We start from the raw sequence: 27,052 nt of genomic DNA on the forward strand, positions 1-27,052 counted from the left end.
GTTGCAACAGATCTCTAACATCATCCAGTCCAACCATCAGCCCAACAACACTGTGCCTGCTAAACCATGTCCCAAAGTGCCACATCTACACACCATTCAAACCCCACAGGGTCGTAGACTCCACCACTTCCCTCGGCAGCTGTCCCAATGCTTCACTACTCTTTCAGTAAAGATATTTTTCCCAATACCCAACCTGAACCTCCCCTGGCACAACATTAGGCCATTTCCTCTTGTTCCTTGGTTCAACGGCACAGGCGGCAGCAGCAAGCCACAGCCTCGCTGTCTACCCACTCTTTTCTAAGAGCAAAACAGGGAGGGTGGTGGCTGGAAAGAGGGATAATTGAGGTCTTGTAGCAACTGAATCTTGTCCCTACGAGAGCAGAAACACCGGGAACTGCTTGGGCTTTTTTAGCCGTTAAAGCAGAGGTGCCGGGAGGTCAGTGTGCTCTGCATCAAGTCAGAAAAACTGCTGCAAGACTAATTTCTCTTAACACACCAAGTGTCCTCCGAGAGGAAGACAGCAAATGCCGCGGGGTGGGGCACTGGGGGTGGATTTCACTGTTGGCTAAAACACAGGAACAACTGCATTAGGAATGTAACATGACATGACAGGCCAGCGAGTGGGTTAGATGGCTAAAACCCCAGTAACCAGTCCAGGATCAGCCTGGTTGAAGCCTCCACAGCAGGCATATGCCTGAAGATGTGCTAAAGCTAAATGAAAACCATCCAGAGGGGTCCGTGTATCCATGCAACTCCAAAAATTGTGGTTTTCCCTGCACGCACAGTGAAGCTTTGGTGCCAGCAGCCTAAGGGATGTGACACTTCCACAGGCACTGCATCTCTGAAATATCCACCCATTCTTTCTAATCCAGCCAAAAGCCATTTACCACTGTCTAAAACAGAGCCCAGATCTGTGTTCTCTTGACCCCTGAGCTGAAAGGAGAGATATTCTGGCCGGTGAGGGCTGGCTGGGGACGGCAGCCCGTGCCACCAGGCGCAGCCACAGTCTCAAGCCATTTGCTCTTCTTGCTTTTGCCGGCCAATTGAATTCCTGCCTTGGTTTGTAGCTTTTCCAGTGTATCTGAGGCTGCTCTTCAGCCTCCAGTAAAACTTTGCTATGGGAACTAATCAACTGCAGGAAGATCTGAGGACCTTTTGTACTCAACCCCCTAATAAAACCTCTGCAGCTCGCTTACAGTCTGCATTTGCCACCAGGGCAGCAGCAGCGTAACAGGAGCTAAGACAGGTCAGATAAACGACATTTCACCGCGTCAAAGCCCCTGTTGTGTATAAACACCTGCAACAGCCTTAAAACTCATGTTGTGTTCATTCCTTTTTGCTTTAACACACTACTGGAAGGCAGTAGAGGACAGAGCAACATGCATCCATCCTTAGTTCTCATTTCCATTGTGAACACCTGTGTCCCCAGTAAACACTCTGCCCCATCAGAGCATTTCCCAGTGCTTTGATTTCTCCTCCTAGTTCTGTGCTCTTGCCTTTCAGTCGGATTTCTCACCTGTGCCAAATGAGCTGATTCTGTATTTGGTTACGTGTCCTTTACTCCCCACCTTCTCTCTTTTTTTTTTTTTTTTAATTAGAGGGGAAAAAGGAGCCGAAGTGGAACCTGACACTGAGCCCTATTAAATTGCAAAGGGGAAAAAACATCTCCAGTGAATCCGACGTAGAGCAGCAGCAAGCATGAACTCATAGAATGCTTTGGGTTGAAAGGGATCTTAAAGCCCATCCAGTCCCACCCCTGCCATGGGCAGGGACACCTCCCACTGGGTCAGGGGCTCCGAGCCCCATCCAACCTGGCCTGGAACCCCTCCAGGGATGGGGCAGCCACCGCTGCTCTGGGCAACCTGGGCCAGGGCCTCCCCACCTGAACAGCAAAACATTTCTCCCTAAGATCTCATCTCAATCTCCCCTCTTTCAGCTGAAAACCCTTCTCCCCACCCTATCCCTGATCCAGAGCCCCTCCCCAGCTTTCCTGGAGCCCCTTTCAGCACTGGAAGCTGCTCTAAGGTCTCCCCAGAGCCTTCTCTTCTCCAGGCTGAACAACCTCAACTGAAATGTATAACCTGATGTACAGCAGTAGATGAGCAGACACTCTCAAGCTCATTGGCTTCCTGTAGGATACCAAGGACTTATTATTAAGAGTTCTGAAGTTTTTAGATGTCGAAGATGACAGAGCTCTGCATAACGGGAATGGTTTCAAGTGGGCCACAGCTGCCAGTTCCATCTCTTGGGATCTGTATACGTAATCCTCCCAAAACGGATCTTCAGCCTCACTTGACAACAGAATTCAAGACGCAAGGCTTAAATGATTTCACAGGGCACGTGAAAGAAGGACAAGACTCATTACAAGGCCACGCTAGCACAGTTCCCCCGCCTCCACTCTCCCTTCTGGGCGTCCCACAAGGAGAGATCTCACAGACTGAGCTGTCACGGGGTTAGAAAATGCAACAGGCGATCAAGTGACGTCCAGCAGCGTCCTGTGCGACTGCCATGTGCGCGGGGAGCGGACAACAACAAACCTGACACCGAGCTGCTAGGGAAGCTCACAAAATTCTTGTCTCCTGCTACACAATGATGCCTGGATTAAGGTTACGTTCCTCTGTGCTGCATTTTGTCACGCAGCAGCTATTTCGGTCAGAAAGTCAGCAAGGCCTTATTTGGGAAGCTGTGCCACTGAAGGGCAGCATGAAGGGCAGCGAGATGAAAAGGCTGCTCCTGAAGGCAGGCCTGGAGCCCCAGGAAGCCCAAACTTTCTTCTTTGCTTCTTGTTAATATGCCAAAATCCTTTCCTCAGCCTCACCCCTCAGCCTGCATCTCTCTTCCTTCAAACTGCATCCTGCGGGCGAGCTCTCACCACACAAGTGCTCTCGGAAGACACCAAGGTTTAGAGACGAAATCCCCTTTCTTGGATAGAAAAGCCTTAGCACTAGAGATTTCAAATGCAGAACTTGAAACGGGGTTGGAGATGTGCGGACACACAGGTGAAGGCACAGCAATACAAACACAAAGTCCTTCTTTCAGAGGCTTTTTCCTTCAGTCTTGTTGTCTCACCACACATCTGCAGCAGACTGACCTTCATTTACACAGCTGCACCGGCCACCTGATCCCCTCCAACACCAGCAACCCAAGCGGACATCTCATAGAATCCCTAGGTTGGAAAAGACCTTTGAGATCATCAAGTCCAACTGTACCTGCCCACTACTAAATCCCAGCTCCCCGTGCTAGGGCTCTGTGCCAGAGCAGCGAGGGCTGCAGGGGGTGTGGGGCAGCTCCGGGCCAGTGGATGATCTCTCCAGGGAGGATCACCACCAGCAGGAACCTCTTGCTTGTTGCCCTGTGACTCTCCTCAGGGCAGCAGGGACCACACAGCTCTGTCTCAACTGTTGAGTAGATTGTAGGTGCTGGTACAAACCCAGCGACTCCATGCTCCCACCAGCACAGCCACCCTCCCGACCGGCACACGGCTCCTGCACAGCAATTAGATCCTCTTGGCTGACAAATATCAACCTCCACAGCAGTCCAGAGGGGCAAACACCGGGAATCAGACAGCCGAGGGCTGCAGACGTCCCTTGGGCTTTGAAAGCCCTTGACTCTTGAATTTTTAGTTAGTAAATCTCTTCATATTGCTTGGTTTAGGGCTGGGTGGTATTTTTAATCAGTCAAAAACAATTAAAAGCAGGAACTGGGGAGAAGACTTGAGGATTTGAGCCATAAAGAAGGGAAATATTCATCTCCTTTCAAAATCATACTGCATTTTGGCAATTATCTAAAATATTTAGATAATCAATTGAATGAATTGGATGTTTCAGCTGAAATGTTTTTCTTTCTCTAGGAGGTGCTTTGCTGCTCTACTGCCTCATCAGGAGCCACTTTAACGCTTCCAGTCCTTTCATCGATTCATGACTTTACTCCTCCAGGTGGGCAAGCGCTGGAATTGCAATTTAAGAAACAGTTCGTGGCACTCTATCCAGTAACGAAAAAGCACCTCTTGAACCAGCACTGCCGGCTGGTGGGACCTGGAGGGCAGAGTCCTTTTCTAATCTACAGGACGGTAGCAGCAACAAAAACCTCTCACAACACTGCTCGGTTTTTTTGAGTGTTATTCCCCAATCTCAGCAGTCTGCACATCGCACGACGCAGGAACTACCTTTGTCACTGGAAGGAAAGATCTCCACTAAAATACAGTAACTATGAAAAACATGGATATTTTATACACCTTACATATTCAAGTATTTCAGAATACCGCGAACACCAGTTGCTGCGATCTCCAATGCCGTAGCTAGCGCTCAGTACCCTCCAGGTTTTCAGGATTTCCAGCGCAGTAACTACTTACCTTACTTGGATGGCAAAGCAGCAGATACATAACAGCCCTTGGAAATCTCATCTTGCTCTGAGAGCACCAGAAACTATCATAAAACCCATGGAATGTGAGAACTCCCAACACATGCGGCAACACAAAAAATAATTTTACCTACCCAAGAGCCCAGCAATTTATATGAAAAGAAACAAATTGTTTCTTGTTTAAACTCTAGAGCTTCGCTCAACAACCACTTCACAACTTGAAAGCAGACTTTGAACTACTACACGCTCACAGCCACTACCAAGAACTATGGTACGACACCACCAAGGAGGGAGCAGCTGTTTAACTCTGCATGTGAGGCCGACTATTAACACAGAACTTCTCCACAGCTCCGGCTGGCACCTAAAATGCAACTCAAACAAGATTTTTGGAGGGTTCTCCTCAAATTCAGGAGATGAAGACTTTGTTACATCCAATTTTATTTTTACAAAAATGCTGTAACGCACATGGCCAATAGGAAAACTGGTTCTTTGTCTTAAACCATGTCAGTCCTTTTTCTGCTGAGCAGCAGCCTGCTTGGCATTGTTGGCCTGCATCTTCTTCAGCCCCTTCTTGTTGTGTTTCTTTGCAAACCTCATGTTCCTCAGAAACTTGGGGTCAACCTATAAGGAAAACATAAGCCACATTATAGAAGGGACATATGTAAAATCACACACATCTCCAGAATAATTGTTCCAATTATCCCCTGGCTGTGATTAATTCAGATTTTGTTGCTGAAATATTGCATCAACAAAATTATTTTAGCCACCTGTAACCATCCCTTAACTAGCTATTTTCCTAATTTCCTAGAAGGAACCCCAAACCCTCAGCAATAAATATACAGAAAGGACAGGACACGTTGAAGACAACTGTAAGCAATACAAATTTCATTTCCAAGTCACAACACACTCTGGATCTGATGTACCACAAACCAACCCTGGCAGGTGAGCACACACGTACAATCCTTGGGCAAAGACCAATGACATCTCCTCACACCTTTTCTTTTTATATCAGAGAAAAGTGACAGAACGGAAGGTGCTGCTCCCAGCTTTTGTCAGCTAATGGCTGGCTAAAATTACCCCAACCAATTCTCAGAACTATCAGCTGAGAAACATTTGCAATTTTACTGCAAACAGCATTTTAATTGACAGGTGAGTATCTGGATTTTGACACAACTCATGTAGACCCAGTGCACGGGAACAGACTCACAGACTGCAGGAGGGGGCAGGACTGGACCCTCACCAAGTCATGAAGAAGACAAGCTTAAATGTCACATCCCAAAAGCCAACAACCACATCTACAAAGCAAAGAGCATCACAAGCCTCCCCTCAGTCCAAATGTCCTGTTTTCATTTCCAAGCATGGACAAAGATCCTGTTACATCCCTTGTGTAATCTCAGAAAAAGCAAAATGCTGTCATTTTCATATGTTTCGTCCAAAAATGCCAATTCCCTTCATGTTCTGAGGAAAATTCTCTGTCTTAGTAAAGACTGAAAATAATATTGAAGGGTACAGAGAAACAGGAGACAGCAGAACTCAAGAGGAAGAAAAACTGTCCAACTGAAAGGCAATTGGCAGTCATGGACACCCACCTGAGCAGGGCAGAGGCAAAAGTTGGTTACCAACTAAAAAGCACTTTTTTAGATGCATGACGGAGGATTTCACAGGGCTTAGGAAAAACAGTCAGTCAAAATTATACAAATACTGGATTTTTTCCATGGTTAAGCCTCAATGGCTCAACAGTCTGGGAATATTAATAGAAATACTCACCCCTTTCAGAGATTCATATCTGTGGCGTCTGGGTTTCTTGATGCCATTTCTGTGCCACTTACGGGCTACGTGAAAGATGAGAAAACAATATAAATTACCATTTCTACTATGATTAAATAGCTGCATTACCTTTCCTTTAAGTCCAACTGACGCTAACAAAATGACACAGCATAGAACATTTTCTAACCCTTCCTATCCAAACTAAGCACAAGTTAAAAAATTACCACTATTCTCATTCCTCTGCACTGCGCCCTTGGCAATATATCAGTTTCTACTCCGCAGAATAATCCTGATTATTAATAATCACAGAACGGTTTGAGTTGGAAGGGACCTTAAAGCCCATCCCGTTCCAATCCCCTGCCATGGGCAGGGACACCTCCCACTGGCTCAGGGGCTCCAAGCCCCATCCAACCTGGCCTGGAACACCTCCAGGGATGGAGCAGCCACACCTCACTCTCCCCTCTTTCAAACCATTCCCCCTCATCCGATCCCTGCCCTCCCTGATCAAGAGCCCCTCCCCAGTTTTCCTGCAGCCCCTTTCAGTACTGAAATCTGCTCTAAGATCTCCCCAGGGTCTTCTCCAGGCTGAACAACCCAAATTCTCTCAGCCTGTGCTCATATGGGAGATGCTTCAGCTCTTGAATCACCTTCGTGGCCTCCTCTGGACTTTCTCTAACAGATCCAGGTCCTTCCTGTGGTGAGGACTCCAGACTGCGTACTGTTTTAATGCTGACTTCAAACAAACCCTGCCTCTTACAGGGCCCCTTCATAACACAGCGCTTCTCTCTGCACACCACCACGTCCTCCCTCTGTCAGCAAACACACCAGGATAGGGCTGCAACACCGGGCAGCCCACGGTGCCTGGTAACAGCCCCTCTGCCACTGCAAGGGATCCCCCATGCCCCGGCTTACACTGGTTGTGTGTGGTGTGGTTCTTGGACTTGGCCATGGCTGCACCTACAGGAGAAGAGAAGCAGACAGTAGTCAGCACGGCACAGCTCCCTCAGAGCCTTCACAGGGCTCCCCCGCCACGGGATCAGCTCCTGGCCCTCCAGCAGTCCCAGGTGCTGCCTTGCTTGCTCCCAGTCGGGCCCAGGGCACTACCCACAGCGTGGATGGTGATGGATCACGAGGGCCACACTTTGGGTCAGAAGAGACCTCCAAGCCCATCCAGTTCCACCCTCTACCACGGGGCAGGGACACCTCCTGCTGGATCCGGCTGCTCAAAGCCCCATCCACCCTGGCCTTGAACACCTCCGGGGATGGGGCAGCCCCCACTGCTCTGGGCAGCCTGGGCCAGGCCACCCCCAACTCTCATTATGAAGAACTTCTTTCTAACATCTAATCTAAAGCTTCCCCCTTTCCATTTAAAGCCATTCCCCCTCATCCTATCACTCCAGGCCCTCGGGAAAAGCCCCTCCCCAGCTTTCCTTTCAGCACTGGAAGCTGCTCTAAGGTCTCCTCGGAGCCTTCTCTCCTCCAGGCTGACCCACCCCAGCTCCCTCAGCCTGTCCCCATGGCAGAGCTGCTCCAGCCTCGGATCACCCCCGTGGCCTCCTCCGCACCTGCTCCAGCGGCTCCCCCTCTCCCTTACGGAAGGATGGAGCCGGATGCCGCGGAGGGAGCCGCACTCACCACTGCCACCGCTGCCGCCGCGCCGGAAGAGAAGGCCGCGCCGCGGGGCCTGCTGGGATATGGAGCCGGCGCACCGGAACCCCGCATCGATCCGGAGGTTCCGCTCTGGAGGTTCCGCTCCGGGGGTTCCGCGCTCCCCGGGCCGCCCCGCCGCCCCCCGAGCCGCCCCCGGGGCCGCTGTGCCTGCGGGGAGGGACCCGCCGCACCGGGATCCCGGCCCTTGGCGGCACGGTGCCCCCGGAAACACCGGCCCCTTTCAACACGTCCCCCCTCCAACACCTTCCCCCCAACATGGTTCCCCCCTCCACACGGTTCCCCCCACTCCCAACACAGTCCGCGTTCAACGCGGTCCCCCACCCCAACACGTTCCTTCTCCAACACAGAGATCCCCGCTATGGTCTCATCTCAACACGATCCCCCCCAAAAGCGGTGTCTTCCCCCACCAACATGAGTCCCCTGCCAATACGGTCCCCTCTCCACACGGTTCCCCTCACCATGGTTCCCCCTCCAACATGGTTCCCTCTTGAAGGAAGAAATAAATCATTCTGTTAAGGGAATGAATTAGCTTAAGCAAATCTTGGCCAGCTTGCAGTAAGAAAGAGTATAATTGTAACAGGAGTTTAGCTCGTTTACTAGTTGAAACAAGCAACAAATCAAGTATTGGGTATCTTAAACTTCTCTCTGATGCTCCACGCCAAGGAAAACGCAGAAACAAAGAACAAACCCGAACTCACCAAGAGGACACAATGAGGAAGGAGATAAGATAAAGAGCATAAGAGGATTCTGAAAACACAAAGGAACTGTGATGTACATACAGAGGGGGTGATAAGATGTGCTAATGAGTTTTGTTTAACCAATGTAATAATGAGTTCTATGTATGTTTAACCAATGTTTCTCGCAATCTATATGAATATATATGTTTAACCAGTGTAAAAGTCCTGTAACCAGCCTCAGCGGACACACATAAGGTGAAATAACTCCCTGTGTGTCCAGCATCGTTATTTATTTATTAAAGCAATACCTGCTTAATAATCAAATTGGCACTGATTATTGAGTTTGGCCTTTTTCATGGCATCGATCTCAACACATCGCCCCAACACTGTCCCCCTTTAAAAGTCTCCCTGTTAACACAGCCACCTCCAACATAGTGTCGTCCCCCCCGGTCGTAGGCCGCCTCGAGGTCCCCACTGCACTCCGCGTCGGTGCCCTCAGTCCGTTCCCTGGGTGGATTTGGCTGTGTGCGCCATGCTCGGGCAATAAACCCCCACATTGGCTGTTTTTCCTCACTGCAGAGCCATTAAACACCACCTGGTTTTGCGTGGAGGATGGAGGACAGGCCTGCAGCAGGGCTCTCTTCACTTTCAACTCCCAACAAGGAGCAGCTTTGACAGTACCGCACTGATGACCCCGAAGCCCCACCAGCACAGCTGTGGCCGCGGTGGAGCCAGCACGGCTCAGGGGGCCTTGATGCAATGTCTGACTGCCCCAGCTTACGCGTTCCAAGCCTCAGTCCTGCGAATACACAGCTCAAGGCTCGGATACTTCAGTATCTGAAAGACACCAAAGTGACGACTGAGATCACGGAATCATAGAATGGCAGGTTGGAACGGACCTCAAGCATCGCCCGGTCCAACCCTGCTAGGTGATCTGAGGTAGCCCAGCACCCTGTCAAGCTGAGTTTAAAGAGCCTTTGGACATTAGGAAAAATGTCTTCACCTAAAGGATTCTCAGGCACCAACACAGCTGCCCAGGGAGGAGGTGGAGTCCTCACCCCTGGAGGTGTTAAAGAGGTGGGCAGATGACACGCTTGGGGACATGATTGAGTAGTAGAGAGGTATGGTTGGAGCTGATGATCTCTAAGGTCTCTTCCAACCTAATGATTCTATGATACTAAGTGTCCAGTCCAGAGGACCCCCCCCCTCCCCCCTACATCCCTGGGGAGGTTATTCCAATGTTTAACAGTTCATTGCTCTTCGCTGAGCAACGTTGTGTGTGTTTATTTTTATCTGATATTTTCTGGCTGGAAACTCCGCCTGAGAGTTCAAATACGGATGAAGCTGTGTCTGTTCATGCTGCAGCTCCTTTGCAAAAGTGCCAACCAGACTGGAGCCCCAAGACTGTTTTCCTTCCAACACCGGTGTCTGGCTGCCGATGGCCAAGGGTGGGAATCGGATCTCACGGTAGCTCCTGCTACCCCAGACACAGGAAGATTTAGGATGTGGCTGTCACAGAACCTTTGAATAATGAGTGAAAAAAGGCGCAGACCTTTCTGCGTCATGGCAGAATGGAAAAACGCTGCCATCTTTTCATGGCATTGCCCTTATTTTAAGATGAGAGGCAAGAGTGAAATGCCTAAAATAACCTGGACTGGAAAAAAAATAGCCCAGCGCCCAAAGCCCCTGGAGCAGTAGATGGGAGAGAGAACCAGACACTTCATCAGGGACTGACTGCTTGCAGAGCAATGAGCTGCTCTGCCTGGAGGTCAGACACCTGCAAACAGGTTCATCCTATTACACCAATGGGGAAAAAAGAAATCATCCTTGGTAGATGGGTTGAAATGAAAGGTAAATGTAAATTAAAACAGGCACGAAAAGAAAGCTAATACAATTTAATTTCAGCATTTCTTATTTCCAGCAAAACCTAAATTGCAACATGTATTTGACTTCATTTTTTTTTCCACGCAGGGCAGCTGTGGAAACAAACAGTGTAAAAAGAGGTGAAAATAGGAATATTCTTTTGCGGCTGGAATATGGAGTTCTCCACAAAATCTTCCTTGATACACAAACTTCTGGCTTTTTAAGCTGGTTTGTTTTTTTTTTTTAATCCTTTCCACTGTAGGGAGCTGTGATCTTGAAATATTCAGGCCTCACCGTGGCCAGCTGATCACCGCCGGCAGCAGAGAGGGAGCCTAATTCCCTGATAACCCAGAGAGCCGAGCTCAGCGGAAGATAAAACTGAAGCCCAGAAGCATGTTCACTTCCACCGCATTGCAGAAGGCAGGAAGAAATACCCTGCCAGGTACCCATGAAAATTCTTGCTCTTTTTCACTCATTTCTGAGCCTTCCTTCGTAGGAATCATAGAATCATTTAGGTTGAAAAGCACACCCAAGATTAGAAACAGAACGGTTAGTTTTATGGTTTCAGCTGCCTTTTTCAAGTTCTCTCAGTATCTCACTGCAGTTATTGGTGTTGGAGCCATGACACAAGCAGTTGAGCAAGTTGGGACTAAAGAAGCCGCAGTGGATAAAGTTGTGCCCAGATCAGGGAGAGCATTTTGTGGGGTATGGTCACCTTTGTTGCCCTCCTTTCCGCCAGTGAAGAAAGGCAAGGCTGAACCAGCTGGCAGGTCACAGAATCATCACAGAATCACCAGGTTGGAAAGGACCCACCGGATCATCGAGTCCAACCATTCCCAACACTCCCTAAACCATGTCCCTCAGCACTTCATCCACCCGTTCCTTAAACACCTCCAGGGAAGGCGACTCTACCCCCTCCCTGGGCAGCTGTTCCAGTGCCTGATGACTCTTTCCATGAAGAATTTTTTTCTGATATCCAACCTGAACCTCCCTTGGTGGAGCTTCAGGCCATTCCCCCTTGTCCTGTCCCCTGTCACTTGGGAGAGAGGTCTCCGAGACGTCCCATGATTGGTGGGATATGGAGGCTTTGGGGCAGTTTTAGGGCTTTTTCCAGCTTGTGGGCAAACGGCTTGGCTGTGCTGGAAGTGTGAGCTGGTGATGCTGGAGGGGAGTGAGGGTGATGGATAGTCCACCGGGCCAAATGGCTAGTTCGAGAAGCCACCTGGAGAAGCAGGGATACCAGGGCGTGCAGGCACTAGAGGGAGCTTGAGCATTACAGATCTCCCTCTGGGCTCAAAGCAGGAGCACTGGTCCCAGTCAGGGAGAAGGCACATCTCCAGCAAATAACAGCCAGACACACAGCAGTTTCCCCCTGGCACTCTACCTGGCTGTGGCTTCCCCCACCCCGGCATCTAATTTTCTTAAAGACATGAAGAAATACTGTTCTGCTTATGCAGTAGTGGAGGCTTGCATGCTCCGCTAGGTGCACTCCAATTAGCATCAATTAGGAGAGCTGGGGCACTGGCAGAGCCTGGAGAGCTGCAATCTTTTCTTTTCCCCAGCAATATTTTCATTGCATTGCCTTCGGACAAGGAACGCTGGCTCAACACCTGGTCTGACTGAATCCTCCCTGCAATCACTGTTGCCAAGGAGCAGCGCAAAGAGCCAGAGTGGAGTCTCTGGGCTACCTGCAGATGAGCATCAGTGCTACGATGGGGCAGGAATTAGGAAACAAATTCTTTGTGCTGGTGTTTAGCTACAGTGGCGAGGTGGATGTGTTTGTTGCAAGTGCATCTGCAATGCATATCTTCTTTTACAGTGCTTATACTGGACCAAAAGTTGCTTTCAACAGGGGTAATCAAGCTTAGCCCAGCAGAAATGAGAGGAGCAACCAGAAAAGAGGGGTGAGCAGGGACCATGAACAAAAGCTCCATCACTCCTAGCTGCCCTTGGAGACTTAGTTTCCCTACAGAAACCATCTCTCAGATCGGCCCAGTCCTTCTGCGCATCCTCCATGAGCACGTTCCTGTAAGCAGCTTCCCACCATGAAGGCAGGAGGAAAAATGAGGCAGCAGCCTGCAATGCAGCCCTGACCTTTCTCTCCAGGCCTGCCACCTCCTCCCACTCTCCCCAGAGCTGGCACTACTAACAACTGGTTTCCTCTCATTATTTTTCCACCTCCACTCCTTCCTCCAGAGGAGAGGCCGTGCTGGTGGCCCACGTACCAGTGACTCACAGGCTGGGACCCGCAAGGAGCCAGCTAAGCCTGGCCAAACTTAGTAACATCTCATTTTCCATTGCTTACGTCCCGGATGCTTCTCCTGGCTGTGCTCATCACTGTAGACCTTCTCCAGCTACCTGCAGCGTTGTGGAGGACCAGCTTGATTGTGTTTCCTTTAAGTTGGGGCAATGCAGGAGCTGGGATGAGCGCAGCAGCCCTCAATGCAGAGAAATTCCTTCTTAGTGAGTGTTAATCCAGCTTGCTGATAGCTGAAAACCACCACGAGATGTTAGGGACATCAAAGAGGGCTTTTCAGGCTTGGGAAACGTACATGAAGATACACATGCACAGTAGTTGCATTTTTCTGGAGGTATTTGAATGATTTGAGGGGAGCTTAGGGGTTTAAAACCCAATTCCCCTCTGTGTTGATCAGCCTGGTCCATCTGGCTGGATGTCCCCAAACCAACAAACGATGACTGCAGTCGCGACACTGAGCCTGAAGCACCGGCAAGGTGGGGAAGGATGGTCTGCAAAGGTGGAGGCGCTGCCATGCCTGGAAACTGGGAATGGAAAATAGCTGAACGATGGCCAGGCCAACCTGGGCTGGCAGCAGGTGAGCAGGAGAGCATGGAGACACAGCTCCAGGCAGCTGCAAGTCCACTGAGCCGGACCTTGCGGCTCCGTGCAGAGCTGTGGACAGGGGATAACGCCAGGAAGGGAGCAGCCGTGTGCACTCAGCCCACGCTTATTGCTTTAATGGGATCTTTTTGCCCCAGTAACAGAAGAGGAAGCGCTTGTCGCTCCCCAAGGCTGGGGTGAATGTGTGCAACCGATGTGACACCTGCTCAGCTCGCACTGCCCGAGAGCCCGGCTGTTGGGAAGGAGTGAGCAGATCTGCAGGCACAGCGTGTGCAGAGCAGCTGATCGCTGCGGGGAGGAGGCACACAGAGGCGGCTGGGAGAAACAGAGAAGGCTGACCTAAATAGATGCTGAGCTAATTTATTCATTTCTCTGCTTTATTATTTAACTTGACTTCGAAACAGCTCAGGACTTCTGGTTCCTCTCAGCTCTGCTGCTGACGTTGGGATGGGGTTATTTTTGACCTGATTTTTGCATCCGTTGTGCTGAAAAGCACAGCACAGCCTTGCTCAGCACCCCACGCTTCCCATCAGGCCAGCCAGGCACGCTACGGGAGAGCTCCAACACGGTTTCTTTCTAGCCAGGAGCACAGAACAGTCTTACTTTAAGTTGTTCTGAACTTTTGCTTCTCCTCCTGCCCAGAAAGGTGTTCAGATTTTGGCCAGATTTATGTGTTGTTAATAGGGAGATTTCTCTCCAATTTAGCTGTCTAGTGAGAGGATTGGTGAGTTTGTACAGCACGAGGCAGCCCTCAGCCTCTTTCTCCCACCGGGAAAGCTGCCAAATGCAGCCCCAGGCTCTGCAGCACCAGGGGCTTTCAAGGATAAACCTGGAGCCTGTCTTGCTTCCAGCCAGCCGCCTCTCTCCTCAAATCCTAGCAATCCTCTGAAACACTGTTCGGGAGGGAGGAACTTATTGTGAGAAGGACACAGAGCTCCAGCTGTTCAGAGAGTTGTTTGGGCTGCAGTTCACTCCATGGGCTGCATGTGCCCGCTGGGAGCCCATGGCACATTTTAGTGCTGCTGAGGTTTAAAAGCCAAAAACTGGGGAAAAGAATCAGTGCCCGTGGAGGCTGTCAGAACCTGCGCACCATTTCTGTGCGGGCAAAAGGGGCTGTTACCAGGATTCAAACCATACGGCACCCAGCTTGCACCGGGCAGGGCCCTTTAATTTTGTTTTCCATTACCCTTGGTGTATAAATTTAGGCCAATGTTGTATCCAATTACCCAGCACCTCTGTTATGATTTTTTAAGATGGATTATTCATCGACCCGTTTGATTCCTTAAAGATTTCTAAGCAGCAAAACGAGCCCTGATGCTATTTAGCTCAGCAGCAAAGGCATTACAGCTCACACCGCCTTCACGTTGCTGGAGGGTTTTCTGATGTTGCCGGGGGTGGGATGGTGCAAATTAGCAGATACGAAGCAGTTAACAAGGCTGTAAGTTAAAGTCTTCCAAACCAGGTGGTTTGAGGCACCATAGGGAAGCAGCCAGGCATGGGGCTGTGAGGGTGGGTGCTGCCTCACCCGGTCCAGCCAGCACCTTCTCCTGCCTCACCTGGAGTTCTGCATTCACTTCTGGAGTCCTCAGTGCAGGAAAGATGTGGAGCTGTTGGAACAAGTCCAGAGGAGGCCACAAAGATGATGCGATGGCTGGAGCACCTTCTCTGAAACCAGGCTGAGAGAGTTGGGGTTGTTCAGCCTGGAGAAGAGAAGGCTCTGGGGGAAACTCAGAGCAGCTTCCAGTGCTGAAAGGGGCTCCAGGAAAGCTGGGGAGGGGCTCTGGATCAGGGAGTGCAGGGACAGGATGGACGGAACAGTTTTCAGCTGAAAGAGAGGAGATGGAGATGAGATTTTGGGGAGAAACATTTTGCTATGAGGGTGGGGAGGCCCTGGCCCAGGTTGCCCAGAGCAGTGGTGGCTGCCCCATCCCTGGAGGGGTTCCAGGCCAGGTTGGATGGGGCTTGGAGCCCCTGATCCAGTGGGAGGTGTCCCTGCCCATGGCAGGGGTGGGACTGGGTGGGTTTCCAACCCAAATTCTGTGATCCTGTGATACAGCATTTAGAATGTTGCTTTGACCCTTATGAGGCCAAAAAGAGAATGAACATGTAAAGGAGGCAGCCAAAGTGATTTCAAGTTTCACTTTCCCGTCCTATATCGTGAATGGGAGTTCAGTGGATAATGCCCTGATTTTCCTAATGAGGGCAGAAAGGCAACATGATGCACCAGACCCTCCACGAGGGGCGAGGTTTGATGCCCGTGCCTGAATCGCACTGGGCTGATTAAGAAGGAGTTAAGGATGAGTGAGTGTCATCCTGGGATTTAGGATCTGTTACGTGGGCACAACTTCTGCCCATGGGGCTTCCACAGAGGAGAGAGTCCTTTAATGAACTGACTGTGGGTTTTGGAGTGGGCAGCAGGCTGGTGCTCAGCCTCGAGTTGAGGGATCTGGTTTGGCTGCCGGCTCGCCTTTATCTGTGCAGAGAAGATTATTGGGAAGCCGTGTTGACAAATGCTGTGGCTAAAAAGGAAAATGAACTTCCACAAAAAAAAATGGTTTGTTTGTACAAAGCAGAGAGGGAATAAAGAGGCTGCCAAAAAAGTTGACATTAAACCCGCTGCTTACCTGCTTATCATCTGATACCATGACTGAAACCTTTCATTTGCAGCAACGTAATCCAAGACGTTCTTTCCACAAAGGGAGAAAGTAGGTTATTGCTCAAGTGGAGCTGTGGAGGGGGAGGGAGATAAGAAGGGCCTGATCCTGCCAGGTGCTGTGCATCCTGCGCTCCCTCTGAGGAGGGCTGAAACCCTGGCTGGCAGCCCGATTTGGGGGCTTTGGAAAGAGCCTGCATGCAAACCCTTTCCAAACCTGTAGGAAAGGGCTGTCCGTGCTGCCAGAGGCAGGGCAGCCCACAGAGCACAGCACCCCCCAGCCCTGCACCCGCACCTCTAACCCAGGGAGCTGGAGGCAAGAGGCATGAAGCCAGTAACCCTTAGCACTCTCATCTTCAAAGTGCTTTGCTGATGGGAGTGAAATTATGACCCACCTAAAAGACAGCAGCACATGCTGAACCCTGAACCGCTAGATTCAGCAGTCACCAAGGTATTTTTAGGCAGCAGTAGAAGCCAGCAAACCTCCTCCTGGAGGCTGGAAACCCATCACTGATGCACGGGACTGCTTTGTGTGGGGCCACGTCAATTGAGGGCTCCCAAATCCACCATCCAAGGCAGCTCCGGCTTCCTGGAAATCTTCGGCAGGCAGGGATGGTCTCTGCCACAGCTGAGGATGGAGACAGGACTGAAGTGTTTCTTAAAACAGCTCTTCCTCATGCCATTAAATATTTAAGAGAGGAGCACCAGGGCAAACCATATGCTTTTATCAAGGCAGGACGGCACAGCGCTAGATTTTAGCTTCCACTGCTCCACCTCACTGTGGTGCTCCTCGCAGCATCCCCAGCATCTCCACCCCGACAGCACCGTCCCCAGCAGCTGAACATGGCCCTCCTGCAGATCCCCTGGGGCAACAAGGCAGACTGGGTGGCAGATCTGATGAATGAAATCATATTGACCTGGAAAACCACTGCTCATCGGCACTGATGGAAACGCAGCAGTGCCGGGGCGCCGGCTGTGATGGGACAAGAGCAGAGTGTGTAGCAGCCCTGGTCTTGACTGCTGAGGGTCATCCTTACCAGCTGCTTTGTCTCCCCACCATCACCTTCCCTGCTCTGCTTCATTTTGGGGTGGCAGGAGGAGGGTGTTGGTGGGACTCTGCGCTTTGCAGTTGCTGTAGCAACTGTGGTGTCTCTGGTGGCGGGAGCACACGTTTCCTGCAGCCAGCCAGAGTGTGAGCTGTTTACTTACAAGCAGATTATTTTCTTTCCTTATGTAGAATAAAGCCCCCTTTACCTCCCCAGCAGCAGGCAGAGCCCAGGAGGTGCTGCTGCGGCAGCAGCAGAGGTGCAGGGCAGCCCACATACCAACCAGGAGGGATGCTGCTGCATCTTCCTGCTCTTGGGCGATCTTCTGCACATGAGTCAAAGCCTCAGCACCTCCTCCAGAACCTCCGCTGCTCCCCCCTCGGCTCCTTGGCAAGGACAGCCTGCCTTTCCCTAATCCAGTCGCAGGCAGGGTGGGTTGCTGCAGCCATCCAGGCTCCTCCCTGGGGTAGCTCAGACCTGAATTGATTTCCACACAAATTAGAGCATCTACTGTGTGGGGGGGAGGAGGGATCAGTCTTGATCAAAACATTCTCAGCAGCAGAGGATCAGCATAAGCTTTGCTAAGTTACTTCCCTGATTAATGACTTTTAAATAATAGAGCCTTTTTCACAGGCTGGATTCATTGGGCGCGTTTTCAGTCATCTTATAAGAATTTGCCTTAAATCCCATTACTCCCCCATTTCCATCTCCGTCGTCCATCACAAGCTCTGACCCACTCTCCCTTCCTCTTTCTCTTTGAGAAATCAGAGAGACGGAGCTCCTCGTGGCATGGAGCCATTCCTTGGAATGCTCTGGTGTCTCTTCTCTGAGTCTCAGTGCCTCGGCCATCACACTGGCGTTTGACTTGGAGGCACGTTGCTCCAACATGCTGCCCTTCTGCCAGGACCGTCCCTCGGCCATGTGCCACGGCAGGCGCCCATACCCGTTTGGACCCTGTTAGCCTGCTTTGGGCTCCGCGCTGCATAGGCGACTCACCTCTTTTTTTCCTCCAGAAATGTGACTTTATAGTCACAGAATCACAGAATTGTTTGAGTTGAAAGGGACTGTAAATATCCTCCAGTTCCAATCCCCCTGCCGTGGGCAGGGACACCTCCCACCAGCCCAGGCTGCCCAAGGCCCATCCAACCTGGCCTGGAACACCTCCAGGGATGGGGCAGCCACAGCTTCCCTGGGCAACCTGGGCCAGGGCCTCACCATCCTCATTATGAAGAAATTCCTCCTTACGTGTAGTCTAAATCTGCCCCTTTCCACTTTATAGCCATTTCACCTCATCCTATCACTCCAAGCCTTTGTGAACAGCCCCTCTCCAGCTTTCTTGTGGCCCCCTTCAGGTACCGGAAGCCGCTCTAAGGTATCCTCAGACCCTCCTCTTCTCCAAGCTGAACAACCCCAACTCTCTCAGCTTGAATATTCAGTGCAAATAAATATTTAGTTCAAATACAGCATATCCTGCTGGCCTCTGTCCCCCACACCCAACAGTTCACATCAGCTGGTAGGTATGCAGGAGAACAAAGCAGATAAAGCTCAATGCTAATGCTTCAGCATTGCTCCTCACCCATGGCTCTGGGTTGCATCTGGTCTGGTTTCATTGGCAGAATTAAGCCTTGCACAAACACTTTGCTTTTCCAGAAGGCCGTGAGCTCTGGTCCAGCCTTTTCACCACCTGCCTTTGGAGTGGCTGCAGCCGCTGCCAGAGAGCGCAGGGATTGCAAGTAGGGTTGTTGGTTATAAGAGAGGGAGGCAAAGAGAGAGTGAGTTGCTCCCACCTCAAGAGTCCATCCTCTAAGCACTTTCTGATGGGAACCCACATTCGTTCGTTTGTTCATTCGTTCCTTCCTTCCTCAGATAGTCACCTTCACCACAAGAGATAAACGATGCTCAGGAAGGGGCTATCACCCAAAATAGTTTTTTTTTCCACTCCAGTCATTGCTCGATGTGCTGCTTCTTAGCTGACATTTTTGGGGCTGCAGCTGGAGCTTTATATTCCCTGGGAAGTTTTCCTGAAGAACAGGTTGGCCAATTGGGGAATGTTTCACTGCTATTTTCAGCCTGGGCCGTTTTCCCTTTTTTTTTTTTTTTCTTCAAAGTACAACAAAAAACCTGTCAACAAGTCACAAAAGAGTGATCTCAGCCTGAAATACGAGCCCTGGCACAGGAGGGCATTTGACTCAGAAGCCACTTCCCATCTTTGGAGACTTGAAGTATGTTCCACTTCGTCATCCCGCAGGTCCTTAAACGCTTATGAAAACAGGGTTTATTTATCCGCAGTCAGAACAGCCTATCTATTATCCTGAAGGCTGAATTGAGAAAGTTTCTTCAGAAATTTATTGGTTTCATTCCTGTTCAGTCTGAACAGAAGTTTTCCACAGAGTCTGTCAAAATACAAATGTCTCAATCCCAATTTCCTTCAGTCTTTAGCAAGACATCACATTAATTGTGTTAAAAAGCACTTTTATTAGTTACTGAGGAAGCGGGACTCTGGCAGCTCTTCTTGACCACTAGCTATTCGCTTTTGTGAAGTCTGCTTTAACAGTGTTTTGATCCAACGCCGTGGTTTTCTCCACCAGCAAACTCAGCAGTGCCTGGAGCCAAAGGGACCAGCTCCAGGCAAGGATTATTTGCTTCAGGTCTCAGGGGCTCCTACTGCTGCTCAGGCAAAGCCTTTCTGCCCCTTTTAAGGCTTCTCACATCCCCACTGCTGTAAAAAATGGAGCGGTGGAGGCACATGGTCAGCCCAAGGCCAGGGAGATCAACGAGAGCAGGCATAAATCCATACAGAATGGGGTAATTTCATCCACACCTGTGATGCTTTCAAGAGGACTCAGGGAACCATCAAACAGCTCGTGGGAGTTGTGTTTTAGTCAGACTTTGCTTAAGGCTATGGTTCAGCCAACAGCTCAGACTGGTCATGATGCAGCAGCTGCTTCGCAAGGCAGAAAGGTGGTCATGAAAAACCCCAGCAATTCCCAGTCCTTCAAGGGATAAGGAAATTATCTCCCCACCTGATCACCATGGGATGCTCTGGGATTTCTGCAAGCTGTGTGGGCAGCCAGAAACCCAAACTTCCCACCTGCTTCCTCACACGAGCTTTCCCAAGCTTCTTTTAGTCTATAGTGGAACACGTGGAGCAGGACACTCAGTGCTCACGCCAGCTGCAGGATGCAGCTCCCTGAGAGACAACCCACTGGCATTTAATGGGAAAACTCAGCACTACTGCATATTTACTATTGACTGTCCCATTCTAAACAAGGTAACAGACATTAAGTGGCATTTAATGACCCAAATTGAGGTTGGCCTTTCCCCCTGGAGTTTCTTTCAGTGCCCCCAATGCCACACCAAACTGAATCCCTGCTTACGCTTCAGCTCCAAAAGTACTTTAGGGAGTGCCAACACACACACGTGCAGTCCTCATATGGAAGAAGCCAGTGATAATTGAGACATCAATAATTGATAATTGAAACATCTCTGATAATTGAGACATTAATGCTGAAAGACTGAGCAGGTTTCCTCCTGCTGTCACAGCTTAGCTGTGCGGAGCTTCTGGAAAGAAGATAAACAAATTGGGCTTTGCTTGAACTAGCCAGCAGATCAAACCTGGAGGTTTCTGGAAGCAGCCATGCTGGGAAGGAGCATGTGTTAATCGTTTGGTTATAAGACCCTGCTTATGGTTGTGTATCGCTGTGGATACGGAAACATTAAAATTGCAAGTTGCAATATTAGCAACCTGATCCAGTGGAAGGTGTCCCTGCCCAGGGCAGGGGGGTTGGAACTGCATTATCTTTATGGTCTCTTCCAACCAAACCATTCTATGATTCTAAGAAATATTGGCAGGGCTGGTAGGACTGCACCCATCCATCACCAGAACCATCTTTGTAAGCACACTGACACCATCACCTTCCAGCCATGCACGTGCAGACGCCCCGTGCACAAGGATGGTGAGAGCAAGCACAAATGAGAGCCCAAGATAACAGTGAGAGCAAAGACGCTCCTGCAGAAATGGTTTGTTTGATACTTCGGTACCTGTGGAAGGATCCACGGGTCAACAGAAACCTGGAGAGATGAGCTTTCAGACAGGAGGAAAAGCCGTGCCACCTGAGAAGGACAGCCTATCTTGTCACAACCCTCTTTGATACACCAGTGGTTTAATGCAAACTCACCTGGAGCGAATAAATTCTCTTGGGCTTGAAGATGGGTGTCCAATACCCAAATCTTACAGCTACTGATGTCATAAAGCAGCTGAAGATATTTTGATTGAAAAATACCTCCTCAACCTCCTTTGCTGTCAGTGTCCTAGTGGATCTGGAGGCCTCTTACCTACAAGAGTGCAAAGAAACAAGTCCATGGAATGACAAACATCAGAAAACACTTTCATTCAGCACAAGTCCATCATCTCCCAACTCTGCCCTTAATTTTAGGAGTTCACTCAAACTTTTAGATCAGAGACGTGGCACTCAAGGGCTGAGCAAGGTCTGGTCACAGATTGTGCATGGAAGAACAATCACCAGTGTAAATGTGTGCTGGAGGAACCTCACTGCCCATAATTTAGTCCAATTTTGCTTTCAAACACTGGCCTAATCATGACTGCTGGAAGCCAGATGGTGCAATTCGTTGGGTGCCTGGTCCTGATGCTCTCACACGGGCTGTTTTTACACCTGTCTTATTCACCGGCCTCATCAGTGCCAGCCCTGACTTCTCCCAGCTGGACAGACCAGAGAATCAGGCATTTCCATTGTTTAGCCTTTGGACATGGACACATCCAGCCTGAAAAACAGCCCTATCACTTGCCCTCTGCGTGGCTGGGGAGAGCCTCAATTACACGGTGGTGGCCATGCATGAGCCACCAGCCCCACTGTTTACAGGAAGCGCCAGTGCAGAGCATGGAATTAGAAAGACCACAAGGAAGTGAGGGATTATTTAGTGGAGATTAAAGGACGTGGAAAAACCACAGGACAAATCAGTGGGGACTAAGCAATGCTAGCTGCTATTTCAGTCTTCCAGCTGCCGGTGTTCATACCGGTCATGCCAAGACGGGAGAATCTGGGAGGAATTCAGCAGGATGGATGGTTGCTTTGCTTTTGGACCTGAAAACGCACCAAAGAATAGGCCCTAAACCTGCTGGAAGGATGGGAGGAATGTCTGCTCCACTCCTTCCCTTCCTTAACCATTCCTGTCAGTCTTCCCTCTCCTCTGGTGTGATTCCTGCATTTTGGATGGCATCTCCAAGCCAAGCCACTCCAACCAGTCCTGCCTGATGGCAAAGCCATGGAAATGTGCCCATAGGTTATCCCAGATTAGTCAACATAACGGGTCTCCTCAAACCTGGAAAGAAGTGGGCTAAGGGTTGAGATCTGACGTCTCAAGACCTTCAAGGCAGCTGCAGTGCCAGTGAGAACTGGTGTTTCTTGGACTGTCTATGGAAAGGGGGGAAACTACTGAGTGAAAGTTAATCCTAACCCTCCAATCTAATCAGTCTAATACAGTGCTTCTCAAGACCATTCCTTCTCCAGGCTTTCACCTTTATTTTAAGCACCCACAACTTCCTTTTCCCCTACACAGTTCAAAGCCACTAGCACTGCCTCTGGTGGGAAGTGGTGCAGGCAGAGCTTGTGGCCAAGTGACAAGACAAGGATATTTTAAGTGCTTCCATCCAAGTGTCCATGAGTTCACCTAATTTTATGTAAGACTGAACACCAGGATTTCAGTGGCTGCTAAAATCTGGGTGGTAACGGGGTCAACTCTCGCGTCAGTGCGTCCCCACCTCCACCTGCAGCTGCAGATACACAACTGATGCTCCTTCCCGTGGCTTTCCAGGATGGCCAACTACTCAACCACTTTTCCCAGATAACCCTGCAAGACTTTCCAAATGCTTGGATACACATTCTCCAGCATTTTGCTCCTGGCAGGCAAAGCTGTTTGCAGTGCTGCCATCCTTGTCCACAGTAACACTGGAGACTTTTTTCCTCACTGGTCTCCTGTCACTGGCAGGGAGGTTTGGGGTAGCACACAAACACCTCCACCAAGTCTTTTCCCAGGGACACAGGCGATTTGTTTGCCATCTTTCCAAAGACAGAGATGTCATTTCGTTTTCTTCCCCCTGAACCCGGCATTTGCTGCATGGCAACATCAGGCCACTGCCACATGCCAAGTGACAGCGTCCCCCCATCCATCCCCACCATCGATGCTGATTGAGCTCCCGCTGCACAGACTCATACAATAGAATCATAGAATCACAGAACCATAGAATAGTTAAGGTTGGAAGGGGCCTTAAAGATCATCTAGTTCCAAGCCCCTGCCATGGGTAGGGGTCACAGAATGCTTTGGGTTGGAAGGGACCTTTACAAGTCATCCAGTCCAACTCCTCTGCAGAAGCAGGGACAACTTTAACTGAATCAGGTTGCTCAGAGCCCCATCCAACCTGACCTTGAACGTTTCCAGGGATGGGACTTCCACTGCTCCCCTGGGCAACCTGTGCCAGCGTTTCACCACCCTCATTGTAAAAAACTTCTTCCTTCTATCCAGTTTAAATCTCCCCTCCCTTAGTTTAAAACCACCATCCAAACAGCACCTCCAGCAGCACCGTGGGCCTTTGTGCTTAGCGCAGGGTGGTGATTCAGCCCTGACTCAATGGGAAGGTGGCTACGGACTGAAACCCCATCCCTGCTCCCTGCGTGGTCTGTGGTTAACGTGATCCTGCTAGAAATTACAGAGCTCCAGCAAAGGCGGTGGGAGGGAGGCTCCCTTCGGCAACGAGGAGCCCACAAGAGGCTCCCACTGACATTCCTGCCTTCTCCCTTACCCTGCATCCAAGTGGCTGAGTGAACACAAATGGCACGTCGCCTTTGTGTTTGACCCAGAGCAGCGCTTGGCCGCTGCTGCCATACCACAGGCTCCGTCTGGAAAGCAAACAGTAGCTCGGTGGATTTTTCTTTCCTTTATTTTTTTGTTGTTGTTGTTTTGTTCTCCCTACAACAAATAGAGAGAAAGGATGAATGAGCTTATTTTACACCCTCGGAGGAATACCCAGCCATTGTTAGCTTGACACAGGCTGCAGAAAGTGATGGCTAAGAAAATAAAAGCTTATTCTTTCCTGAATGGGTTGGCTGAAAAAAAACCAACCCACTCCAGAAACCTTTCCATGGGCCAGCAGCAGCTACCTGGCTGATCCACAATCCAGTGACTTCCAGAGCAGGACCTGACCTGCTGCACATAAAAAAAGAGAAGTGAAAATCTGGTTTGACATCACTTTTGAGGATTCAAACGGGTACTGCGCAGCCAGCCCACCCTCCCTTCGCAGGTGCCACCCAGTACCATGTCCCGATCCTGGGCTCGCAGCAGGCAGAAGGAGGGCAACACCACCCCTCTGTGGGCACTAAGATAGAAACTCTCCACAGTATTTCCTTCTCTCAGTTTTCTGCATCTAGAAAATGTTCTCACAAGGTCTAAAAGTCTTCAGTCCCAGCTGAGGCTCAGTGAGAATCGCAGAGCTGACGGGACACCAAGAGTGACAACCCCTGCTTCGGAGAAACGGCATTGCCAATGGATGGGTTCAACGACACTTTCTTCCCCTGGAGAGGAGCACAAAGAGCCAGGGCACACGGAGAAAATAGCCATGCTGTGGCTGCTCAGTTAATTAACTCAAGTAATTTTAAATAGAACCTTGGGTTATTTCACTGCAGCCATCTCTGCTGGGAGAGCCGGACACCATCGCCTGCTGCAGCCTCGTCTGAAGCAGTACCCTGGCTCTGGAGCCCTAGTTCTCCTCACTCATCATTTCCCTTGCTTCTGCCACTAATTCATTTAATTTTACCTATTATTGAAGTGGTAAAATCAACTTCTAGAGCTCAGAGTCCACGAATGGTGATTCAGCGTACGGAGGCTGCATTCGTCTTGTGCGGTTCAGTGGCACATGAAGGGGAAGAAAAAATTATCCCATTATTAGAATAAATTAACCCAAACAAACTTCCCACCCAAACCAGTGCTTTTTTAAAGGATTGATTCAAAAAAATGGCAGGAAATGCTAGGGAATATATTTTTTCCCTGTTGCAGCTGCAATTCTGCTTTCAAACACATCTGACTTAGGAGACCGGCTTGGATTTATATGGCTCGATGCTAGTTTTCCAGCTTTATTCAGTGTTCAAAATGGCTGCAAATAAAAAGAGCTAAACCAGAAGCCTGGTGATGAAGTCCTGGACCCTGAGCCACCGCTCCCCTCCACACTCTTGCCCTGCACATATGAGTGTTCCGGGAGCAGCGATGGACAGGATGGAGGCAGCTGAGATCGTGTCTGAGACCGTTTGCTTCCTACTGCTAAACGTGAGCACCAGCAGGTGCATTAAGTTAAGCAATAAAGGGTGATTTTTTTGAAGCCTATAAAACCAGGAGCCCAGCTCCTTTGCTAATAGCAGAGAGCAAAGCAGAGCTCAGGCAATGTTATTTGGCTGTGGCCCCCAACCCATGGGCTGTGGGAGAAGCGATGCGCCACGGAGAGGGCGAGATCTCATCCTTTATTAAAGGCAGCCGCGTACTCATTCAGGGCTGCGTAAGAGAAAACACAGCAACCAATGTCTTCGAGGGGTTAACATTTGAACAAATGACACTGAAGAGCAAAAAGGGAATTTTGCTTTAACTTACAAATCTCTTTTTTTTTTTTTTTTTTGACCTATTAAACAGCCAAAGATTTTAAGCTGCACCCCAGAACCTGCCAAGAGCCTCACCCCACACTGGGGCTTCACCGTCCACTGGTGCCGGGGGTCTCCCCCTGCCCCACTCTTGCATGGGTTCTCCTGCACGGTGCGGGGAGCAGCAGGGCTGCCGCGGGAGCCTCGGTTTGTAGAGGTGCAAGCAGGGGACTGGCTTGGTGACAGCAAGTCTGCTCAATCGCAGATCAAATGGCTTAATCGAAACTGGATCCAACTGGCCCAGCCGCGCGGGCTGTGATTTAAACTGCAGTTATAAGGTGCGATTAGAGGCGGCGGACGCTGTGCCAAGAGCTGCGATGTGAAGCAAAAAATATATATTAAAACCAAAAAAACCTTTCCCCTAAACGTATATATTACATATTTTTCCATCGTTAACTCTTTGCCTGCCGCTGCCAGAGAGCCAAGAAAATCCTGGGCCATCCGAGGACACTCTCAGCGCTGCTGCTTAAATCCAGGGGCTGTAAGAGATCTGTCACCACCGCAGAGGAATTTGGCTGCTGAAGGACTAACATTTATGGGCTTGGTATCAATAATAACCACAGCAGAGCTTCACAGGGACTGACCAAGTCTTTCCTGCCGCTGCGCCGGGGAGCAAAGGATGCGGCTGCCCTCCCTGAAGCCCTCGCACCAGCCCAGGCGGTGACAGTTTTGGCTGCCTTCTTGTCACTCCTGTACAGTGCAGAAGGAGGCAGTGCTTTCCTGGAAACAGTTAAACAAGGTCTCTCTTTCCTGTTCCAACCATAGCCCCAAACTCAACGGTTAATTTAGCAAATGGAGACCTTTGGAGATGCTAACGCAGTTCAAACCTTCAGCCCATATGGATAAAATCACAATTCAATAAAATTGCTGGTTCTTTATCTTCGTGTGGCATCATCACACAGTTAATTTCAAGCTTTCCAGTAAGCTGTAATATATCTTTTAACCTAAGAACCTCTTTTGCATGACACTGAAATAGGTCCCAGTCTATATACATCTGCTGCCAAGACAAATGTACGGTTCAGCAGCAGTAAAGAGGATATAAAAGACTCCCACGTTACAAATGTAGGAGGCAGAGGATATTTTAGCATGGCAGTGGTTACACTTTTGGCAGCTTTGCTATAATAAACTTTGTTTTCAGAGCCTTAAAATATTCCCTGCGCAGGGAAGACTGACATATTTGCTTTCAGCAGAGCTGTCTCAGGGGCTGGGGAACGGAGCTGAGGAACGTGGGGCAACACAAAGAAGACGGAGTTAATATCACCCTACATTTAACCAGGGTACTTCCTCACAAAAAGCAAATATTTGCAAATGCCATCAGGTCCCGGTAGGATGGTTTCCATCGATGCGTACGGGTGCTCAGGAGGCAGCTGCACTCGGCGTGCTGAACCCTGGGGCTGCTTGAGAAGCCGGAGGCAAGGGAAGGAAGCTGAGCAGGCAGTCCAAAGGCCAAAAATACT

At 49.9% G+C, this 27,052-nt stretch overlaps 1 protein-coding gene and 1 long non-coding RNA gene across 24 annotated transcripts in view; both read right to left on the bottom strand.

The window, feature by feature from the left end:
• Window positions 1–4,780: 4,780 nt before the first annotated feature.
• Window positions 4,781–7,997, bottom strand: RPL29 (ribosomal protein L29). 3 transcript variants are annotated; one of them, XM_054076708.1, is made up of 4 exons: window positions 7,692–7,997; window positions 7,039–7,083; window positions 6,127–6,191; window positions 4,781–4,980 (listed from the first exon to the last, which is right to left on the bottom strand). In XM_054076708.1, the coding sequence occupies exons 2-4, from the start codon at window positions 7,073–7,075 to the stop codon at window positions 4,864–4,866; spliced, it is 219 nt and encodes a 72-aa protein (XP_053932683.1). In that variant the 5' UTR covers window positions 7,076–7,083; window positions 7,692–7,997; the 3' UTR covers window positions 4,781–4,863. The 3 variants fall into 3 exon arrangements, with proteins under 3 accessions (XP_053932683.1, XP_053932682.1, XP_053932684.1); XM_054076707.1 differs by having other exon boundaries at window positions 7,762–7,995; XM_054076709.1 differs by having other exon boundaries at window positions 7,721–7,741.
• A 1,691-nt stretch (window positions 7,998–9,688) lies between these two features.
• LOC128853251 (uncharacterized) overlaps window positions 9,689–27,052 on the bottom strand; it is a 262,276-nt gene continuing 244,912 nt past the window's right edge. For 11 of the 21 annotated variants that reach the window (XR_008451642.1, XR_008451653.1, XR_008451652.1 and 8 more), the window contains 4 exons: window positions 24,725–26,315; window positions 23,714–23,880; window positions 21,075–21,231; window positions 14,311–16,478 (listed from right to left, as the gene is read on the bottom strand). This is a non-coding gene — a long non-coding RNA (uncharacterized LOC128853251). Of the gene's footprint in view, window positions 12,828–14,310; window positions 16,479–17,859; window positions 19,838–21,074; window positions 21,232–23,713; window positions 23,881–24,724; window positions 26,316–27,052 lie in introns of those variants that run through there. The other 10 variants (XR_008451643.1, XR_008451647.1, XR_008451650.1 and 7 more) reach the window with 10 other exon arrangements.

This window comes from Cuculus canorus, chromosome 11 (assembly GCF_017976375.1).
Source record: "Cuculus canorus isolate bCucCan1 chromosome 11, bCucCan1.pri, whole genome shotgun sequence".
In the NCBI taxonomy this organism is placed as follows: Eukaryota; Metazoa; Chordata; class Aves; order Cuculiformes; family Cuculidae; genus Cuculus; species Cuculus canorus.

Coding starts and splice junctions, on each gene's coding strand:
- RPL29 (XM_054076708.1), bottom strand. CDS start 7,075: ATGGCCAAGTCCAAGAACCACACCACACACAACCAGT. Junction 6,192..7,038: donor CCACACCACACACAACCAGT/GTAAGCCGGGGC, acceptor TCTTTCACGTAG/CCCGTAAGTGGCACAGAAAT. Junction 4,981..6,126: donor GATATGAATCTCTGAAAGGG/GTGAGTATTTCT, acceptor TTTTCCTTATAG/GTTGACCCCAAGTTTCTGAG.